The sequence below is a fragment of the Marmota monax genome, unplaced genomic scaffold, assembly GCF_021218885.2.
Source record: "Marmota monax isolate L192 unplaced genomic scaffold, Marmota_monax_Labrador192_F-V1.1 WCK01_AAM20220418_F8-fsc00107, whole genome shotgun sequence".
Lineage (NCBI taxonomy): Eukaryota > Metazoa > Chordata > Mammalia > Rodentia > Sciuridae > Marmota > Marmota monax.
The window spans coordinates 2,687,873-2,711,335 of record NW_026693761.1 but is presented as its reverse complement, the minus strand read 5'-3'; the positions used below and the strand labels follow the sequence as shown (position 1 = coordinate 2,711,335).

The 23,463-nt window shown below is 32.6% G+C and overlaps 1 protein-coding gene and 1 non-coding gene across 5 annotated transcripts in view; both read right to left on the bottom strand.

Annotated features, from left to right (window-relative positions):
• Nucleotides 1-2,642: 2,642 nt before the first annotated feature.
• Septin7 (septin 7) overlaps nucleotides 2,643-23,463 on the bottom strand; it is a 98,703-nt gene continuing 77,882 nt past the window's right edge. For all 4 annotated transcript variants that reach the window (XM_058584447.1, XM_058584448.1, XM_058584449.1 and 1 more), the window contains 4 exons: nucleotides 21,717-21,842; nucleotides 8,857-8,992; nucleotides 4,603-4,742; nucleotides 2,643-3,717 (listed from right to left, as the gene is read on the bottom strand). In XM_058584447.1, coding sequence (XP_058440430.1) covers nucleotides 3,678-3,717; nucleotides 4,603-4,742; nucleotides 8,857-8,992; nucleotides 21,717-21,842 — 442 coding nt within the window. In that variant the 3' untranslated portion in view covers nucleotides 2,643-3,677. The remainder of the gene's footprint in view (nucleotides 3,718-4,602; nucleotides 4,743-8,856; nucleotides 8,993-21,716; nucleotides 21,843-23,463) is intronic.
• On the bottom strand, nucleotides 14,872-14,978 carry LOC124103990 (U6 spliceosomal RNA). Its single transcript, XR_006855344.1, has one exon. It is a non-coding gene; the product is annotated as a U6 spliceosomal RNA (small nuclear RNA).

Here is a 23,463-nt window from a genome sequence, read left to right as displayed (position 1 = left end):
GGAGGGACTATGTTCAAGCGAGCAGTCACAATGTAATAGTTATTCAAAATGGGCAAGAGGTATGGGCTCTATTTGTTTGCTAAAGAAATGAATATCCAAAAAAGGGAGTAACAAGCCCAGCTCACACAGAGCTGAGATTTGAACACAGTGTTTTCTACTTCAGGCTGACCACTCTAAGTAGTGAGCAACTGCTTCTGCTAACAACTCTAGAACCTCATATTTATTGAGTGTGGCAGTATAATACAGGCCCCTCTGTCACCAAGACCAGTTCAAATTCTGTCCATTATTGTTTATTGGTTAAGTCACCAAACATCTCCCAACTACATCTGTAGGATTCTCTATCAAGGATTAAAGATAATGTATGCAAATTACTTAGCTAACTGTCTAAAACAGTGTTATAGTTAGTGATGACAAAATGGTCAGGGAAAAAATCCTGAATGATAGGGGACTTCTGCTTACACCAGCAAGCTATTTATTAGAAAGAACTTCAATTTACTGGAGTACCAATTTTTTCTTCCAAATCAAGTAGGCTCTCACAGCAGTCTTCATTAGGACTTTCCTTAGGGATTCAGCAATAACTGAATGTTAACCATACTACTGAAAGCAATGACCCATGAGGTGAAGAGTACTAATAATTAACTGGAGCTTGGGAAGAGTGCTGACCTTTTAATTTCATGCTTAGAACTATTTCATAATGATCATGGTAACATAGCAGTACATTTATGTATTTTAAATCAATACATATAATTATGGATACATTCTCAAAAATATTTTAACAAAAAGGGTCAAGTTTGGAGACAGTGATCCATGCAATTGTCTGGTCAACACTGCTCTTGCTGCACTATGATAATTGTGCTATTTTTCTTCTTTCTTTTTCTTACCTGACTTTATTCCTAGTTCAGTTTCTCTAAAAGGTTACAATGTAGCAAATGTGAAGCTAATGAGTCTGAGAGGAAAAAGTCAGCTATCTTCAGATTTCGAGATTATAACCCACACTACAAATTAAGCAGTGTCAAATTAATGACTGATGTAAACTGTTAAAGTTAAACCGGATAGGGAAACAGATCCCATTCCAGTAGGTGGCAGTAAAACCCTACCACAAGGTTTCCAGCAATTCAATGAGATCAGTGCCTACCCGGTCAACCCTACTTGAGTAGCAGAAAGAAAATCACTGAAATCCTTAGACTGTCTAGTGAAAATAGCCTCCATATGCTTGAAAATCCTGGAGTCAATAATCAAAAGACCCAATAAAGCTACAGAGGTCCTTATATCAACTCAGGTATCCTGGATACATCTTTTACATGGATAAAAGATGTAACGAAGTTTCATTAGGGTGGGGTAATTGAACAATATATCATAATATGTAAAATTTTAAAATGGCAACTATATTCCAGAGGCAGCAGTATTTCACCAGTTAGGCAAGCAAGTCTATAACAACTTTACTTTGCATTCTCCGAATTCAGTAGATTGTTCCTAATACCCTAAAACCAAACCTTTGTGGCTAGGGGTGGTAAACCCAACCTCTTAACACAAGGAAAAAAAAAAAATTCCAACAAACAAAAATCTTGCTATTGAAAGTTATTCCTGAACATATGATTTTGGTCTTGGAATAACAGCCACACTTAGGTGTGGGGGAGGAGAATCACAGTTCTACCTTGCATGGGACATGCATTGCATACTTCTGAGCATATTTAGTAAGCATATAATCCCACTGAGATTTATTTTTTAAAAAGTCACACATAGCTGAACGCAGTGGCACATGCCTGTAATCCCAGAGGCTTGGGAGGCTGAGACAAGAGGATCGAGGCACTAAACTGTCTCTAAATAAAATATAAAATAGGGCTAGGGATGTGGCTCAATGGCCAAGTGCCCCTGAATTCAATCCCCGGTACCACCCCCAACACAAAAAAACCCAACCAAACAAAAAACAAAACCAAAGTCACTTATACCATCATGTTTTCTATAAACAGATGACATTTTAGGATTAACAAAACTTCCAAAGCAATTTTTAACCAGTCATAGCCATCAAATAAGATAAATGTAAAAGTCTTATAAATCATATTTTTAATGCCTCATGAGATCTACTTTTTAAAAAAATGCCTGGAGAGGTGGGGTTTAGGTAAAGTTAAGATTCTATGAGTGATTTTAGTAATATATGTTTAAAATTCAGAACTAAATATCTTTGAAAAGTAGTAAGTATCTTTCAAGCATACTCATTTGTTTGAATACTTCAGCCTCTGAATTAAAAACAGTGGCTAATTAGAATGGTCACTTACTTCTGCTTGGGTCATTAATTCAAAAAAGTAAACAAACGTGGTGAAACATTTTGACCTTAGTAAAAATAAATTATATCTACTTCTTTTCAGTTTTTTTTTTTTTTTTAAACAAAAAAGACCAGTTTCCAGAAACTTGAGAGTACGCCCTAATCCAAATGGGTTGGAAATTGTTCTGCAAGAAATGACTATTAGTGAGACAGAGATGCTATAATCCTTAAATTAGAAAATTAGCATATACGCATTCTAAACAAGACAAGCAACACCAGAGATATCACTGTGGTGGAGGCAAATTCAAGTTGAAAATTTTCTTCCCAAACATATTCTACTTTTATATCAACTTTAAAATATTTAAGACTCTGCACTCTATTACATCACAACATTGTTTATTATGTGAATTTTTTACAATACAACAAAAAATACAGAAATGCAATATATGGAATACAGCTAGATGCAGAATGGTGACTTTTTTTTTCTCTTTAAGAGGACATGATGCCCATTTCTAATAAAATAAAGAGACTGCATATAGGTAGAAACAGGTTGGTCGTTAGCTTCACAATTTGCCTAGAAATGATCTATAAATGCATTTTCCCCCTGCTACTTACCATAAAATGTAAAAAGGGAGTTAAAGGAAAGTTTCCTTGTTGGTTCCTACCATATGAAAGATGCTATATTCTATTTTAGCAGGGCAAATATATGGAAAATAACTAAATTAAATGTTATTACAAAAATGAAGCAGTAATGAGATTCTGGCTAAAGAGGGCACTAAATGAGAATAATACATATTTAAAGAATCCAAAACAAACAAAAAAGAGGTTGTTATAAAAAAGCTCTAGGTGCACTGTAAGCATATAGGTTTTTTTTTTTTTCCATGTGTACTTTTAAACAATGGAAGTGTCAAAAAATAGGGTCAACTGTGTTAGACTAAATTACATTATTGTATAGGCTGCACTGAATGGAACCTTTGTATTATAATTATCATAGAGAAGCATAGTTTGCATCAAATTATGGCAATTTATCCTCGATGAAAACCTTCCAGAGTCCTTTTATTTTGGAATATCCTGTAAACAATCAAACCACCAGAACATGATTGTACAACAGTAAAATGTTCTCTTGCATTAAATTGAAGATATCTTTTTAATAAAAATTAAAAAGAAAAAAGAAAAAAAAAAGAAAATGTAGAAAGGTACTTAGAGCTGTTACTTTCTAAGTACATAACACCCTAGACAATTCAAGGCATCTTAATCTCCATCAAGAACAACAACAAAAAAATAATTTTTGTCATGCTGTTAAATCCATCATTATGGATAAAACTGGTGCAAATTGGTCAAACGGATCCAACAAACACTGATGTCCAAGCTGGCATATTGGCAACTAATACATAACTGGTGGTCAATAGAGAGTTTAAAAGATCTTCCCTTTCTTCTTGTTCTTTTCCAAGGTCCTAAGAAGTGATTAGAAGAAAACAACTGAGACCAGTGACCATGTTATAAATATAAAAGACAAAATATGGTAGCAATTGCTAATCTAACTATATGTTAGATTTTCAAACATTACTTTGTCATTTAAAAAATTATAAGATATGGAAGAGTAAACTATGAAGATAATGCTACTCTATATTAATACTTTTAAACAATCAAATGTTAGACAAAATTTCAGGATAAGCATTAAAAATATAATAAAACCATTTTAATAATTTTAATATTGAGAACAATTCTTCCCAAATGAAATACCATATTTGAAAAACTTCAGCTAAGGGTGGTGCCCTTTTCTCCTGCTGCTATTTACATTATGAAGTATATTTGCTTTTTCAAATATATTTTTCATTATCTTTGAGCCAATAATTAGTAGAAAGACAGTAAAATTAAGGAGGAGGAATAAATTAAAAGAATTAGAAATTAGATGTACATCCTCATATCTTAAGCTTATCTTAAAGAAGCCATTCGATGCAATTAAAACATACCTAAATGTATAAAAACCTTTGTAACATCATTGTTTTCCATGCATACCAAATTCTGAAAATAAAAATTATATCCAACAATGGGGTGGGGGAGGGAAGTAAGATATCAGTTAAGGTGAGTTAACTGGAGAGAACATTTATGGTGCTTTAAAATTGTAATTATAAATTATAGATTAAGTCATGGAAAATATACTGGAAAAATACACTAATGAATCCATGCATATAAAAAGACCCATGAAAGCAACTGTGTGTGAGAATGCATGATAGTGGGTGATAACTTTTAAAATAGTATTCTGATGTTTTTAAAATAGGGAAATAATTATTTAAAACATTAATAAACATATTTCTTAAGAATTTGATATGAGTTACCTCGAAGAGTTCTGTTGTTCTAAAATACGTTGTTGAGCTTCCCAGTTTGCTTTCTCCTCCTCAAACTGACGACGTTTTTCTTCTAATTCCTTATGCTGGGCTTCCAAATTCTTTTTCATTTGCTCATGGCGTCGCTGCAGCTAAATCACAGTATGATATATAAATAAAAACTGTTTAAGAAATCAGAGGCAGAAGAATGTTCCATCCAGGTGTCCTAATATTAAGAGTATGGGCACTGAGTCATACTGCTATAAATTCAGAGTGCCACCTGGAAAGCACTGGTGAGGATTCCTCCTATTATAGGACCTGCCACCCAAAGTACCAGTGACCCAAGAAAATAATCTTGGGAGACATAAAAAAAATGCAACAAACTTACAGTTGTGTAGCACTTTATAATGGACAATTATTATCTTATTATCTCATTTTTCTTTATTCACAAATATGTTGGAGGCTGAACAGGAAAAACATCATTGCTTCCACTGTACAGATGAGGAAATAGTTGCAGAATTTAAGTGACTTGCTCAAGATCACTAGCCAGAAAGTGACAATACTGGACTTGAACCTAAGTCTCCTAATTCCAAGTTCAGAAAGCTGAGACAGGGGGAAAGAAAGAAGATAGTTAAGGACCTAAGAGCCCCAAGATCCCAGTAATGGGTAATATCCCCTAATTCTTGTAAAGAAGTGGTTCTCAAATACTGGTCTTCATACGAATCATCTGGGGTGCTTTTTAAGAAAACAGAATCCTGAACCTATCCATATATACTGAATTTGAATCTTTGGGTGTTATGTCTAGAAATATAGGTTATAAATAAGCTCCAGTGATTCTAATGTAGATCGTCCTTACTACACTAAGAATTAATGCTGTAAAGAACTGCTGGCTGAGAGACGGAAAACACTCATGCAAATTAACTTCAGAGCCAAAGACCTTAAGTCTAATGGATCATTAGGTAAATAATAATTTCATAAGAAACTATTCAATCTATTTCTGAATAGTCAATAAATAAAAAAATCAGATTGAATCTTATTATACCAAATGCCCAAGGACAATTCAACATCTTCAATTGTTCAGAAATTATGTTCTATTGAAGATTTAACTGGTGAGTTAACACCTTGAATTTGGATTATAATTCTGTATACAATTTTTCTTATTTTACAAATCCACAAAAACCAATGTCGTATTTTTTGCTATTGCAAACACTTCAAACAATTCCTACAAAAGAAAGTCACCTACAATACATTTAAACAAAGATAAGTCAAATCTGAGGTGAAATCTTCCCGATGACAGTAAGTTAGTAAGAAAAAAACCAGAAAATAGGAACATAAGAACATGCTTCCAGTTATTTTTAAATGCCAGGGAATCATGCATAAACAAATGATGCTGGATACTATTTACTTCTAGTATTAGGAAAGAGAGGGACAACAATAAGGGAAAGATTTTAAATGAAAGATTTAAATGATATGGTTCTATTTCTTAAGCTGGGCAATAGGTTCATAGACATTCATTATTCGTAAACTTACATTTATAATACAAATAAGTAATTATGTTCTGTGCTAACTGCATGTAAAAAATAGTATAGGTCATAATCCCTTCCCCTCAAGAAACCTTTGGGGTCAAATGTGTATTGAAGTTCAGAATTTTTCAGATATTAAAGAAGCGATAACTACTTAGGAAGAGGCATATGATATTTAAAAACCTTCTGGGCTATCTGGGCAACAACTATAATCAAATATCTTGTTTTTTTTGCTGTAAAATATGAAAATATTCACAAAAGCAGGAAAAAAACCGCATAGTTCACATTGCATTTTACACTTTGAAATTGTGGAAAACAGGACTGTGGACCTGTCTTGTGATTAAAAGCAAATTTAAGCACAGAGCAGGTTCAAATGCTGGCTTATGACTATGTAGCACACCCAAGTTAATTAACCTTCCTCTCATCTATAAGAGGAGATGAGCAGTAACACCCACCTTTTAGGGATGTGGTATGGATTAAATGACATAATACACAAGAGATGCTTGGTACTATACCTAACACACTGTACTGCTAGGTATAAGTGGCTACACCCACAAATATTTCCAGGAGAATGAATTTGAGATAAACAGTATTAAGCAAGGCTAAAATTGTTTTATTTTTTAAATCTATATTATGTTTATATACATTATTACTCCAGGATGTGCTTACCAACATCACTGTGGTAAGCACATCCTGGAGTGGAGTTCCATGAAACAAGAGGAATGAGCACACTATTTATCTAATAGACTTAAGAGTATAGGGGGGAACTTGGCTCAGATCTCTTCCTAGGTCCCTTTCAATGCTAAGATTCCGTCTTTCAAAAAATAATTTCTCAAAACTGCTCTTACCATTCACAGTAATTATGAAAATTCCAGAAGGGTTCTTTGGCTACTGTTTCACAATTGCCTGTTTATGACATTTACTCTTAGGAACAGATCCTAAACTATGTCCACATTAAATTAAGTTAAACTATATTTAGATTTTTTTAGTGGAATCTCATTGTGGAGATAAACTAGTTGGCTCATTATTATTACTTTTTCCCCCTTCTCTGGATATGGATTTTTCATATTATCCATTAGTGAGGAGGTAAAGACTCAAAAGGATTTACTTAAATAATAGGCTGATAAACAAAGAATAAACTTAACTCCAAAATATCATCTTAATAACTTATAATAACCATAAGAGATTATTAATTCTTAAGTAAGGGTATATGCCTGCACATTTTGATTGGCTCAATAATTCGGAGGGCACTATTATTGGCATTTAGTGGCAGGTAACAGGGATACTAGTCCTGCAGTACTCAGTAGTTTTAAACCAAGAGGAATTATCCTATAAATTAAACTCACAACAAATATGATAATAATAAAGGTTTTCATAAGAAATTACAAGAAAAGCCCAGTAATGAAGGAGAAATGTTTCAGATTAAAAACATTTCCTTGAAGTTATTGGATACTTATGTCACTCTCTATCTGTGGATTAGAGTACTTTTGGTTATGTCTTTAAAAACCTTTAAAAAAAAAAAAAAAGGTTTCAGTATTTTCTTCAATAATTACAAAAGCAATGAGATCAACTGTAAGGATGTAACACAAGAGATCTGAATATCTTTTAAAATATATTTATATACAAACATTATTGGTGAAGACACAGAAAGGGATCTTGCTAAATTTTATCACTAAACATTATTTTTAAAATATTTCTTGTTACTGTCATTTCATATATTTAAAAACAATTATTATTTTATAATTTTTAATTATAGATCAATGTAATTTATGTTGAGCAAACCTATACTGACTTACTTATTCTGGGCTAAGAGTTTTCTTTTCCTTTCTTTTTTTTTTTTTTTTAAATCCAGAAACATTTTTTATTTGTAGTTGACACAATACCTTTACCTTATTTACTTATATGTGGTGCTGAGGATTGAACCCAGGACCTTGCATGTGCTAGGCAAACACTCTAACGCTGAGCCACAACCCCAGCCCCAAGAGTTTTCTTTTCTTAGACATCTATCAAAGCAACTATTCTAAGGATTCTTACCTTAAGTGTATGTTTTTCTCCATCTTTTCTTTTTTGTCACTTTAATGAAGTAAATTCTGCAAGGTTTTTTGTTTGTTTGTTTTTTAAATTAATAGAAACTACATGTAAGACTCAACATCTAGAGGGATTTCAAGACAGCAGATATGTGTGCTGGGATACTTTGGCACCACTGTGTACCAATGTTAGAAATTATTTTGATACTACAGTATAAAGTAAGTCCAACTTATTTAGAAAATAATATTCCCTCATTTTCTCCCTGGCCACTGTCCATTTTATTCAGGCATGCCCTTAATTCAATTAAGGTTCTTTCTCATACACATATAAATAAATTTGTTCAATTATTATTATCCTAACACTAAGTTTTTATTCTTACATTCATTCATAACTCTGACCTTCAGTTTTTTTAATACTGATTATATAGAATGGCTTATATTTTATTTTTCATAATTAAAAAAAAGCTTTTCATTGCTCATTGTAATTCTAATATAATTCATTATAAGTATTCTGCCTACTATATTAGGTCTCCCTACCTAGCACACTGTGCCCAAGCACTTCAATATTGAGTATATATTATTTTATAATAAATATAATACTTGTTTTGATTTCCCCAGTTTGTTACACTAGGGCATGAAATTAATTTCGAAAAAAAATGCATGCAGAAAGTTTGTATTATTATTTTAAAAAGAATACTATGTCTGTAAGAGATTACCTCAGCTTCAGAGTCCTTCAATTTTTGAACTTTTTCTTTGACCTTCATTTCAAACACCTGCTCCATCTCCATTTCCATCTTCTTCATCTTGGCTACATGCTCCCTCCTTTCTTCTTCCATTTGTGCCAGAGGGCTCCTGTCATGAACATTAAGAATAATCATTAAACATTTATAAATGAAAATTGTAATACAAAAGTCTAAAAGAACTGGCGAAACACGAGATGCTACAGATGCCATTATTATTTATATGTACCAAATAATTTTTGAAATATTTTACTTACATCATTCTAAGTGATACATGACATGGATTCATTCATGAACAAATGAGATAAAATCCTCAGAAACGTGATATTTTAAACTTGAACTTCCTTCTGTGACAATTTACCAATAAACCTCAATCACTAGTACATAATTATTATAAGAAAAGAACTAAAATAACCAAAGCAACTATGAGATGGTTCTTTGTGAACATCAACTGTAATGATGACACATAAAAGGACCTGTAAAAGGAAAATAAGAAACATTTTCCAAATACATTCACCAAATGAAAAAATAGGAAAAAAATTAATTTTGAATTTTCTTTAAAGAAAAACTGAAAGCATGAAGAAAGTGAGTTAATATATGAAGCATATTTTTAGTTCCACTAAAATTTGAGGAATTTCTGCAATGACTACTGATATCACAATTACATTTTATTACAAAAATTCCAACTATTTGATAACTGAACTGATACTGTTAAAAACAACTACTAGTCAATACTTAGAACACTATTCAGGTTTGAAGAAAATATTTCTAGGCTTTTTAAAATTTTTTAATGTTTTGAAAATTCATCTTTATTTCAAATGTTTCAGTGTTTTAAGTTTTAAACTGTTCAACGGCTTATACACATACACATACGCATGCATGAAATAATAAGGATCAAATATTTTGATATTTATTTTTGAAATGCCAGAATAGGCATTAAGCAGAGTTAAATAAAAAAAATAATAAAAAAACCAGTTTATTTAACACGCGCATGAAAGTCCATGGGCTCAAATCTCTTTGCATAATAATGTTATCATTTTTCATATTGTAAAATATTTACCAATATTTACAGGTAAATTATGTTAAAGCTAGCATATTTAAACATATGAGAGAATGCCAAAATATCCAGGGGAGAATGATGAGTGGGTTCTGTTGTTTTGTAGATATCTGAAAATTAATGAATACACTGAAGCACCTTGAAAGAAGGCAAGCCCTTTTCTGATTTTGTTGATAAACACATTTATTTATTTTGACTCTATAAAAAATAATTTACAACTTAAATGGGTGATTTTATCTCAACAGTGGTAATTTTTTTTATTTCCCCAATAATTTAAAGGGCCAATCACTTTAACCTTGATATGTCACACTCTTATGGTGACCTCTCATTAGGCTGAGTATTTCTGACCATACACAGTTCTCTTCTTTCCTATCAAGGAGGACGACAAAAAAGCTTAGACAGAAAATACTACATGAGACAGAATATCAGCTACTACCATTTTTTCTTAGCAAAAAGGAAGAATAAATATGTACTGCTTTGATGAAGATGATTTGTTTATATAATGTAAAGTGTTTAACCTAAGAATACTTCTTTCCAAAGGAAAACTTCCTTCTATTTGGAAATTTACAGTGTATTTTACCAACTAAACAACTAAGCAGAAGTTATGAAAATAAAACTAAACCAGACATACTAACTTAGAACAAGAGCCTGCATTTATAAAGCAGTGTTTGTTGAAGAAATTTTAAAGTGTACCATTATTTCATTACAAGGTGATGACAGCCAGGTGCAGTGGTGTTTCCTATAATCCCAGCTACCTGGGAAACTAAAGCAGGAGGACTGAAAAGTCCTAGACCAGTCTGAGCAGCTTAGTGCAGCCCTTTCTCAAAACTTTAAAAAACATAATAAAATAAAGGCTGGTCTTACATCCAGCAAAATTAAGCTTTAGATTTGATGATGAAATTAAAACCTTCCATGATAAACAGACGTTAAAAGATTTTACAACTCAAAAGCCTGCACTACAGAAAGAAAATCCATGAAAATCAGTAAAGGGAGGTTTTACTCTAAAGGAAAAACAAATCAAAGGACAAACCAATTCAAGTTAAATACCAAAAAATAAACAGAAATGGCTGGAAATACAAATCATGTCTCAATAATAACCCGGAATGTTAATGGCCTAAAATCATCAATCAAAAGACATAGACTGGGGCTGGGGATGTGGCTCAAGTGCTAGCCTGGCATGCGTGGGGCACTGGGTTCGATCCTCAGCACCACATAAAAATAAAATAAAGATGTTGTGTCCGCCGAAAACTGAAAAAGTAAATACTAAAAAAATTCTCTCTCTCTCTTAAAGAAAAAAAAAAAGACACAGACTGGCAGATTAGATTAAAAAAAAAAAAAAAAAGACCCAACAATATGCTGCCCAAAATGTAGTGTCTACATTCATTAAACATACTCTTCTCAGGTTCAAGAGTCAAATAGACTATAACACAATAATTCTGGTTGACTTAACATACCTCTTTCACCACTGGATAGATCATCCAAACTAAAGCTGAACAAAGAAAATATGGATCTCAATAATACAATCAATAACTTAGACTTAACTGACATATATAGAATATTTCATCCTTCAATGAACGAATAGAATACACTTTCTTCTCGGCAGCACATGGATCCTTCTCTAAAATAGACTATATATTATGCCTCAAAGCTATTCTTAGCAAATACAAAAAAAGTAGAGATACTACCCGCATTTTATCAGATCATAATGGAATGAAATTAGAAATCAATGATAAAATAAAAAATAAAAGCTACTCCAACACCTGGAGACTAAATAATATGCTACTAAATGAGCAATGGGTTGCAAAAGACATCAAGGAGGAGATTAAAATATCTTTAAAGGTGAATGAGAACATAGATACAATGTATCAAAATCTCTAGGACACTATGAAGGCAGTACTAAGAGGAAAGTTCATTGAATGGAGTTCATTCCTTAAAAGAAGGAAAAAGTCAACAAATAAATGACTTAACATTACATCTCAAAGCCCTAGAAAAAAAGAAGAAGAAATCAACACCAAAAGCAGTAGAAGACAGGAAATAATTAAAATCAGAGCTGAAATCAATGAAATTGAAACAAAGAAACAATTGAAAAAATTGACAAAATAAGAAGTTGGTTCTTTGAAATAATAAGTAAAATTGACAGACCCTTAGCCATGCTAACAAAGAGAAGGATAGAGAAAACCCAAATCACTAACATACGTGATGAAAAAGGAAATATCACAACAGACACTTCAGAGATACACAAGATAATTAGAAATTAGTTTTTAATTGTTTTTAGTTGTTGATGGACACAATTTCTTTGTTTTATTTATTTATTTATTTTATATGGTGCTGAGGATCCAACCCAGTGCCTCACGCATGTAGGGCAAGCACTCAACCACTGAGCCACAACCCCAGCCCCAGAAATTATTTTGAAAACTTATACTCCAATAAAATAGAAAATATTGAAGGCATTGACAAATTTCTAGAGTCATATGATCTGCCCAAATTGAATAAGGATGATATATTTCAAATGATGAAACAGAAGACGCCATCAAAAACCTACGAACCAAGAAAAGCCCAGGACCAGATGGATACACAGCCATGTTCTACAAGACCTTTAAAGAAGAACTAATACAAATAGTCCTCAATTTATTTCAGGAAATAGAAAAAGAGGGAGCACTTCCAAATACATTCTATGAGGCCAATGTCACCCTGATTCCAAAACTAGGCAAAACACATCAAAGAAAGAAAACTTCAGACAATATCTCTAATGAACATAGATGCAAAAATTCTCAATAAAATTCTGGCAAATTATGAGGATGCCCTTAGGCCTGAGCCTAAGTAACTCCATTTTAAATACTCCAGTTTGAAACCTGCAATCTCATCACGCAGGGCTAACAGAGCCCTCCATTGTGGCCCTCAAGCACAAACAAGTCCACCGGACCAGATGTTTTAACCCCAGGGTAAATGATGTCACTAAGAAATCCAGTGGCAGTTGATAAGGATTAAAAGGAGGGGAGGGGCAAAAGCCCCAAAATTTAGTATAAGTAAAAGAGCAAATGAACATACATTCAGCCAGCCTATACTGATGCCCTCATGCTGAGAGCCTGATGAGGACCTGGACTGACATCCCGACACTTTTCATTGTTTGCTTATCCTCTGCATCTGCCTCACTGCTCTCAAACTCTACAGCCACAACTTGACCTTGGTAAGAGCCACAACTTCTCCCTATGATCCTCTCCTCAGCTAGCCATCAGCTCCACCCCAGAAGCCTGCCTTGGTTCCTGATCTGATCACCGTGATCTGAGTGTGCATCTGTTGGATTTAAAGCCTAAGGCTAGAGACTTTTGATCTGACACTTGAACTTAGTGTGCAGAGAGAATGTCTGTCATTAGCTGGTCATGATTAAGTGTGTCTGCAGTGCTTAGAATTAATCTAGAATTGTTTACTGTGAATTAATTAATCCTGAATTGTTTGCTGTGAATTCATTGTGTCTACTGCAGTGCCTAGCATTAAGGATTGTCATTTTCTTGATTAAGAACCTATAGAGTGAAACTGTATGAGTGATTTGAGTGAAAAAAGCATTGCAAAGGGCAGAAGCATGTGGACATTCTTTATTTCTCCCCCTGGACTGCATAAGTGGCACCTTTTGACCATCGAAACACAAATCGAATACAAAAACATATCAAAATGATTGTGCACCACGATCAAGGATCAAATGGGGTTCATCTCAGGTTACTAGGTTGGTTCAACATACAGAAGTCAATAAATGTAATTCATCACATCCATACGATCATCTCAATAGACGCAGAAAAAGCATTGGACAAAATAAGCACCCCTTCATGTTCAAAACACTAGAAAAATTAGGGATAACAGGAAAATATCACAACACTGTAAAAGCTACCTATACTAAGCCCCAGGCCAACATCATTCTAAATGGAGAAAAATTGAAAGCATTGTCTCAAAAAACTGGAAAAAGACAGGGATGCCCTCTTTTACCATTTCTATTTAAAATACTTCTTGAAACACTGGCCAGAGCGATTAGACACATCAGAAAACTTGGGAGCAGACAAAAGAAATTAAAGGTATACAGACAGGAAAAGAAGAATTCAAATTAGCACTATTTGCCAACGATATGATTCTATACTTAGAAGACCTAAAAAACTCCACCAGAAACTTCTAGAACTAGTAAATGAATTCAGCACAGTAGCAGGATACAAAATCAACACCCATAAATCAAAGGCATTTCTGTATATCTGTGGCAAATCCTCTGAAAGGAAAACTACCCCATTTACAATAGCCTCAAAATAAATGAATGAATGAATGAATAAATAAATAAATAAAATAGCAAAAGAGGTGAAAGACCTCTATCTACAACGAAAACTACAGAGCACTAAAGAAATTAAAGAAGACCTTAGAAGATGGAAAGATCTCCCTTGTTCTTGCATAGGCAGACTTAATATTGACAAAAGCACTATATGAGACTTAATGCTTCCAATACAAATCCCAATGACATTCCCCATAGAAATAGAAAAAGCAGTCATGAAATTGCTGGAAAAATAAGAAACCCAGAATAGCAAAAGCAATCCTTAGCAGGAAGAGTGAAGCAGATGGTATCACTATACCAGACCTTAAACTATCCTACAGAACAACAGTAACAAAAACGGCATTTTCTTATATTTCTTATACTAATGGCAGGCGTTTTAATTTTTTTTAAAAAAAAATTATGGTACTAGGGATTAAACCCAGGGGCACTAATCACTGAGCTACATCCCAATATTCTTTTTTTTTTTTTAATTTTTTTTTTGAGAGAGAGAGAGAAATTTTTAATATTTATTTATTTATTTTTAGTTTTCGGCAGACACAACATCTTTGTATGTGGTGCTGAGGATGGAACCGGGCCGCACGCATGCCAGGCGACTGCGCTACCGCTTGAGCCACATCCCAGCCCCCCCAAAAATATGGAACGCTTCACGAATTTGTGTGTCATCCTTGCGCAGGGGCCATGCTAATCTTCTCTGTATCGTTCCAATTTTAGTATATGTGCTGCCGAAGGGAGCACCCAATATTCTTTTTTAAAATTCTGAGACAGGGTCTCATTAAGTTGCACAACTTACAATCCTCCTGCCTCAGCCTTCCTCGTCACTGGGAATATAGGAGTGTATACCAGCTACTGGCAGGGGTTTTTAAAACACAGGGATCTCAGATCTCTTGCGCAGAGTGTTAGTGACTGCCTTGAAGTAAGCATACTAAATAGATGTGTGCTTAAGTTCATTTTACTGGTGAGATGACCCAAAGCTTTTGTTAGCTTTTCAAAGGGTTTCTAACTTCAGTTCCTCAAACACTCCCCAAATTTCCTCGTTAGACTCTATACAATAATCTAGTAACTATTATTGAGTTGATAGTCTTAAATAATTGAATATGTATACTTAAGCAACTTATATTATTTAACATATAGCCATGATTCAAAAACAAATATTTCAATATTGTAAATATACTGAATTAGAATTTGAGAGAATAATAATCATTTTAATGTTAAACACATATTCATACTTATAATAACCTAATGCTAATTTTATTTATCTCTGGGAAGAATCAGGCAATTCACATAAAGAATTTATACATGGGCTGGAGATGTGGCTCAAGCGGTAGCGCGCTCGCCTGGCATGCCTGAGGCCCTGGTTCGATCCTCAGCACCACATACAAACAAAGATGTTGTGTCTGCCGAAAACTAGAAAATAAATATTAAAAAAATTCTCTCTCTCTTAAAAAAAAAAAAAAAAAGAATTTATAGTAATCCATACACATTAAAGGCTATCTACCAGTTTACAAAGAGTAAACCATTTCACCTAAATCATTATTTAAATGACTCTTGAGGAAAAATAGCAAACTACAGAGAAACAATGATGTTTTGAAATGTGCTTTTTGGTGTTGTTGTTTATTTGTTCTAATTAGTTATACATAAGAGAATGCATTTTGATTCATTGTACATAAATGGATCACAACTTTTCCTTTCTCTGGCTGTATACAATGTAGGGTTGCACCACATGTGCAGTCACGTATGAATCTAGGGTAATGATGTTCATCTCATTTCACCATCATTTGAAATCTGCTTTTGAATCCAAATTTTAAATATTAGGAATCTGTGCATAGTAAACAAGAACTGATTATATCTTTCAAAAAATAAATAATCCTTTACATGCTGACCTAAAAGATTAAAAAATGAATAATGAACATGTTTAAACACTACTAAAAGCAACAAATAAAGGCAAATGTATAGCTTTGAGGATTAAATAATTAAGGTATGTGCCCTAAGTTAAAAATCTTATGGTAAAATTTGTTACAGTGAGTTAATTTATTCCCCCAATTCTCTTATCAATAACTATTCCAAATCATTATGAAAATATATATTTTAGGCAATTATCTTCTGATAGCCTGTCCAAAGTTCCAAACCTATTAAATATGTCTTTACTTTCAAAAGAAAATCCGCAATAGATGATGTTTGAGATACTTCTTCATCCTTGGTCATGCTTGATCCCTGACCAAATGAACTGATATTCAAATATTATGAAAAAAATGTTCATGCATACCTAAAATGGATCTTTAAATTCTTTAATTTTTAAAATGAATCAGTATTCCACTTCCAGTTATCTTGATTAAAATGATTCTTTTAAAACTATAATACAAAATTGTGCTTACAATGTAGAAAATGCAGGAAAAAGGATTACTTTTTATTATCACATTTAGTATTATTTCTTTTTCCCCCCAACTAAAATGGGTGGCTGGAAAAACCAAGTTACATTATTGCCTGTCTGCTTTTTAATGGGAAATTCCCCTACCCCACAGATATGCTAAAAGCTTTGCAAACCCAATCTTGTCAAAGAAATTAATAGCAACCCAGTCAAAGAAATGAAAAAGTCTCATAAAAGGAAAAGAAAAAGGCTATCACATAACCTGAATACCAAACTAAATCCCCAAAGATATAATATAGATATAATATTTCCTTTCAGGGTTCTCTTTAACAGGGTTAGAATTCTTTTTTTTTTTTTTTAATATTATTTTCATGTGAAGATTTTTTTAAATCTAACTTTATTTATTTATTTATTGATTGATTTTTATGTGATGCTGAGGATCGAACCTAGGGCCTTGCATATGCAAGGCGAGCGCTCTACCGCTGAGCCATAACCCCAGCCCTGGTTAGAATTCTTTAAAACCACCAGATAATTCACCCTTTGGTGTCCAGTAACAGAATCACAACAAGGGCCACATGAAGTTGACTCAGCTAAATTCTATCGTGGTTGTATTTCATGACCCACATTTCATTCAAATTATATGTGTGGTATTTCCTGAAGAATACATTAAGCTAGTACATTTAATACTTTCACTCCAATGGTTAGTCACTATATATCTGACATATAGTTTTCATGTAAAATTTTCCAAAAGAATTTCATTTCAACAGATTTCAAAGACGAACAAATTTTCAAAAATTTTGGGAAACAATATTTGTCATTTTTGTCATTTGTCATTTGTCAATTTTGCCAAATGAGAGCATTAAAACCAATCATAAACAAAATAAAATCCCAACTACTATTTTTATAAAAGTACATTTGAACAAAGAGTGAGGGACATAACTGAATAAATTTAATTTTAGGGGGAAACTTTTATAATTGAAAACCTTTTCATGAAAAGAGTTCTAGGATCAACTCTGAAACCTGCATTTTTAGGAACTCAGTTACTTGTAAAGTTATCCTAAGACCAGAGATGAAGAAGGCTATAGAAAAGAGAGATGAACTGACAAGCAGGAAAGAGCTAACAGGGTGTGCCCTCAAACCTGGAGCATGTTGTCAACCATCTTAAATACTGCTAACGATAGATTAGAGTTCAGAGACAATCAACAGTGATTTTAAGTAAAAGGTACAAGAAAAATCAAGGAAGAAAGCAGCATATAAAACTCTAAAAAACAAATTAGCAAAAAAGGATAGCTCTCCCCTTATTGGGGATCATCTTCTTTCTTTAAGGAGATTTGTAATCTGGATATGGAACTATTCTCCCCTTTCCTTTACAACCCCTTATTGAATGTGTTTGATGGGGGAGGTCTCACTTTCTGTGGCTTCCAACAACCTACCATCCCCCATACAGAAATGCACAAGATACACTCTCCCTGAGAATTTAAGAAGTGGGGCTGGGGATATAGCTCAGGTGGTAGAGTGCTTGCCTCACATGTACAGGCCCTGAGTGTGATCCCCAGCAGCACTACCACCACCCCCCACCCCCGAAAAAAAAAGTACTAAAAAACTGATAACTTATTTGTCAGATACAGGTAATACCTGGCCAGTTGTTAAGAATAGTAACCCTTTCTTGAGTGTCCAGAAAGCCTTGAGACAAGTTAGTATTTAACTAGACAACCTCAGCTACCTTTCAGATTTTAACCACACATTCTCATTCTTGATTTTAAGTCCTTCCAGAACAATTATTTTAGGACCAATTTTCAGATATGCAAAACAAATATATTTTTATTCCATAGTTAAGCACACTCTATTTGCCAAAAATTGCCTCAGAAAATTAAAAATAAGATAAATTAATACTATCCAATGCCTAACATTTTTTGAACAATTTAGCTTATAAACCAAATATGATTAGCACTTTATGAAGTGTGTATTGCCATATAAAGGTTATTTTAACTATAAATTTTGAATAGGGGTTCTTGTATGTATACACACATAAATGTGAGTACACACACATATAAATGTGAGTATGCACACATATACATGTGTGTATGAAGAAATGTTGTTTACTGGGTAATGAAAAAAACAGGTTCCTCAGCAATCAATAAATGAATAATTGACATTATCATCAATTTTCTTTCTTTCTCAAATTGCCTACATTAAACCCTATTTAGATTCCATAAAAAGTAATTTTTAAAAAGAACTATCACCAACATTTTTTAAAGGGACCAAAGAGATTGTCTAGTTGAATTATCTTTAAAATTGGGACTCTATATGACGTCTTTTAAGTTATTTAAGCATGAGTAGTTTTAAGAGAATCAACTTCCAGATCCTCAACTTCCATACAAATTCTTAGTTAAACTGATCTGCCTGAAATTTCCCAAGTTGCAGATAGCCCTTCTCTCGCTTTAAAGAAGAACCTACTCCCCTTCATCTCATTTACTGAGGTATATCTTCAATAATAAATCCATAAAGCATCTGCGTTTCCCAATATTAAAAACGTTTCTATTAAGGGAAAAGCATGTTTTTAGATGTTAGAAACAGTGTTTTGAACCATGTTCAGATGCTCTAAGTTTATACAAAATGAGATGGTTGGAGTACTGGCAACTTTTTTCTTTTTTAAACAATCCTGCTTCTTCCAAGCAACCTCAACCTCTCCCTGCTATCACTGTCAAAGAACACATCACTATGGAGGGAGAGTCCCATTAGAGAAATCCAAAAAGAACTTCAATAAGAAGCCTAAACTCATACTTCATATACTTAAACATTAGTCTTTATTTTTAGTTATTCATGGATATGTACCTAGCTGTAATAAAGGCATCATAAACTGCTGATACTATTTTTTTTTAAATTTAGCTACTATGCTTTTTGAAATTGCTAAAACTTTCAAGATAACATATAACTAATGGATGAACTTTTAAGTGACTTCTTTCAGATTTAATATGTCTCAATGACTTCCTTAAAATTTAGTATGTCATACTCAATGAGGTAATAAATTCTAATCAAATTGTATCAAACATCTTTTACAATTATAGTCATTCTATAATTGGTTTGATCTCTAAAAACATTTCTTTTTCTACTTACTAGCTTCTGGGGCAATTTGCTTTTTAGCATGCAAACTTTTCTTTTTTTATTCCCACAGGTAAACTTTTGTCATGACTCATCTTGACATAGATTTCTGATAGTATTCTTTTTATACTACTTCTACTTTTTATGCTTTCTTCCTGGGTCATAACTGAACTCATCAAGTTAAGCCCAAAGAACAGAATTTTGTATACATTAAAAAAAATTTTTAAATCAAAGCTTAAGATTTACTATTTTTCTCTGAATTACCTTACCTATAACTAATAGGAGGACTATTCCAATTGTACTACTTTAAAAATCTTAAATTTAAAATGTGGAAAAGTAATTTCTCATGTTAAGGATACAAACAATTATTTAATTTTTTAAAAATTAACATTAAGTACATACCTTTAATGAAAAATACATTGGTAGTACATTTTTCTTTAAACATTATATAAAATCATCAGTAGCTTTGTGTATGCTTCTTTTAAATAGTTAAAAGTCCCCAAATTAAAGAAAATACATTTAAAGTAGATTAAAATTTTATGAATATTCACTATTGTAAATCCTTTTGTGTTAAAATTGTTCACATATATTTTGTGAAGGAGAAAAAAAACTAAACCCTATCTCAAATAGGATTTTATATTTTTAAATATGAAAAAGTGACATTTTTCTATTCCATTATAAGGAATATTGACAGCTACAAAAACAACACTATTCCTTTTTTTAAGAACTTTTCTCATTATTTACATGTATGATCCCTCAGGATTCTCTCCAAATGATAAGATAATATCTAGCTGCAATGTACATCATTTAAAATAGTTTTCATTATAGTTTTGGTCTTCAACAATCCAAATAAAGGAAGCATAAGGTATAGACATGGTTACCAAAAATCCTACTTTCTCATACATCTCCCCACACCTCCATCATAAAACCCATCACGGTTTGCAATATGCAATCAGTAAGGCAAAGCTACATGCTTGGTAGTCACACTATTCTCACTAACAAGAAATCCAAATGCTAGCTAATTTACTTCTTGGAATACACAATAGAATATGAATACAGAAGGTAATAAGATTATATTCATTAAAATATTTTTGTTTGGCCCTGTCCAAATAAACTTGGTTCTTTCTTTCAAAATGCTGTGTTTAAAGCTTTTCCTTTTAACAGAAGTTGTTTACTCTCCTTAAAGAGAATATAGGAAGAGTTACTGCTTGTGCACAACTGAAGCCACAGGTGGGCGCCAATACCTGATTCCAGTTCCCACAGAGGCACACACTTCTCTGAGGACATTAATTTTTCTTTCTTTCCTTTTCTTTTTTTTTTTTTTTGGGGGGGGGGGTACCAGGGATTAAACTAAAGGGCACTTACCCACTGAGACACATCTCAGCCTTTTTTTTTTTTTTTTTTAAAGATATGGTTTTTAGAGTCTCGCTAAGGTACTTAGGGCCTTGCTAAGTGGCTGAGGCTGGCTTTGAACTTGCACTGCTCTTGCGTCAGCCTCCCAAGCTGCTGAGATTATAGGTGTATGCCACCATACTTGGAGAAGACATTACATTTTGAATGCCATAATAAATATGAAGTAATGGCCAAAAAAAAAAAAAAACGAATCTTTACCTTAAAAATAAGTAAAATGAATTTAAGAGATCTTAAAGATAACTATTTTCTTTCCCCAAAAAATTTATTTGCTAAAAGATGTTTAATTTCTAACTGGAATTTTATTAAATGTGTGGTGTATGCATTAGTAAGATGATGGCAAATGACCAGAAGAGAATGCATGATTCTTTAAGGAGCAATATAATAAAAAAAAAAAAAAAAAAAGCCTCCAACAATTAAAAAACAATATATAAAACTACTAAAACAAAGCTTAACAACACAATTTTCTGCTGTTGTTCACAGGGAACATTATCCAAATTTTCTAATGAGTAATAAGAAGGAATTTGATGAAAATAAAACAGTATAATTATTTACTATGTAATAACTTTTGTGGAGGAAAAAGTATATATACTTACTTTGTAAGCTGCCCTTTATTCTTATTGTTATCAACTCCATTGTAAGTCACAGCTGCCAGTTTTCTGCTTCTGTAGTTCTCATAGTGTACATTATTAGTAACATCTTTCAAGTCCTGCATGTGTGTTCTGTCATAAACAAATAGCAAGAGTTTGCTTTTACTAATGCAAGTTTTACCCAAACAAAAATTTCATACTTAAATAAAGCAAAAGATTATTCTTAATGAAGATATTTTTTTTATCTATCTTTATTCATACTTAAAGCAGACCAAGGTAAAATACACCAACTTAAGCAACAGAAATTTAGATTCCAAATGAGATTTTAAGAGGCACAAATCCCTTAAAGCAGTTTCTGAAGGATGAACTGTTGAGAGTACTGACCCTGATGGTACATATTTAATTTTACTAGAGAAGGGAAAGGAGATTAGCTCATAAAATCTAAGAGAGATTGCTTTTCTTTAAGCAACTATTACCAGATTAATACACAGGGACACTTCAAGTTGCTTTCAAACAGGGGAATCATTTTAGAGTAAATTTTTGTTTTTTCAAACTCTCCAATGATGACCTATTTGGTTAAATAAATTTTTCTTGCCATATTTGTTTCAGATATAAAATCAATACATAGAAGATAAACTATACAATTTATATGAAATAATTTCATCATTCTTTAGAGTTCAATGAAGATACTCTGAAGCTGCTCTATGGATATCATTTACCAACAGTGTTCTCACAAGATATGTGGTATCATAGTACTCTATTATCCAATCTTCTCTTTTCTCATCACCCATTACTTTTTAATTTCTTGCATCTGCCATCTTCCATCCTTACCACTTATCACATTTCCCTTAAAGATAACATAAAGATATGCTATACGAACTTCCTTATATCCAGAAAATATGTATGATTACTTCACCACCCAGTTTTGCAAAGTATTTTTAGAATGTAACATTTAACTACTGATTCACCTCCTTCTTTCTGACATTTCCATAGTTCTTTGATAGTGTACTAATCTCTTGTAATACTCTGTCCCTTGATAATTCATACTCTCTTGAGCCATACAGTTACATTTAAAGATCTGTTCTACAGTCAAGTCAGAGAGCTCTTAATTCCTAGCATATCTGGTAGGTGAAACTGGTTGCTAATTTCTTATGGATCCTTAGAAGAGTTCTACTTTCTTCCCAGCCTAGAAGTAAAGGCACTCCAATCCTTTTTGGGAACATACATGTCATAGGTGATACTATCTTACCTCTTCTACTATGAAATCCATTTTGCCAGAAACATGTTATTTCTTTTGTACCCTGACTATAGACACATAGTAACTTAAAAAAAAACTGACAATTAAAGAATGAAGCTAAAATATAACTAATGTTGATTTGGGGAATAAATTACTGTTACTAGCTTCGGTAAGCAGAGAATAAAAATAAATTGTGCCAATATAAAAATAATATTTTATAATTTTAATTATTATACATCACATGTCACTCTATTAATGAAAAATCTTCAAAACACCTGAAGAAAAGTATAGTAAAATACAAGATGTATAAAATAAAAGCAAGGTAAACTTATTGTTAACCTATTTTTGTTAGTTTCACTTAACATTTTAGGTAATGAAAGATTTTCCTTTGCAGTAAATCTTTTATATGATTGCATAATTCTGACTTTATTGGGTGGGGGACAATACTGGGGATTAAATTTAGGGCCTTTCATGTGCTAGGCAGGTGTTCTATCAATGAACTACATCTATAGCTCT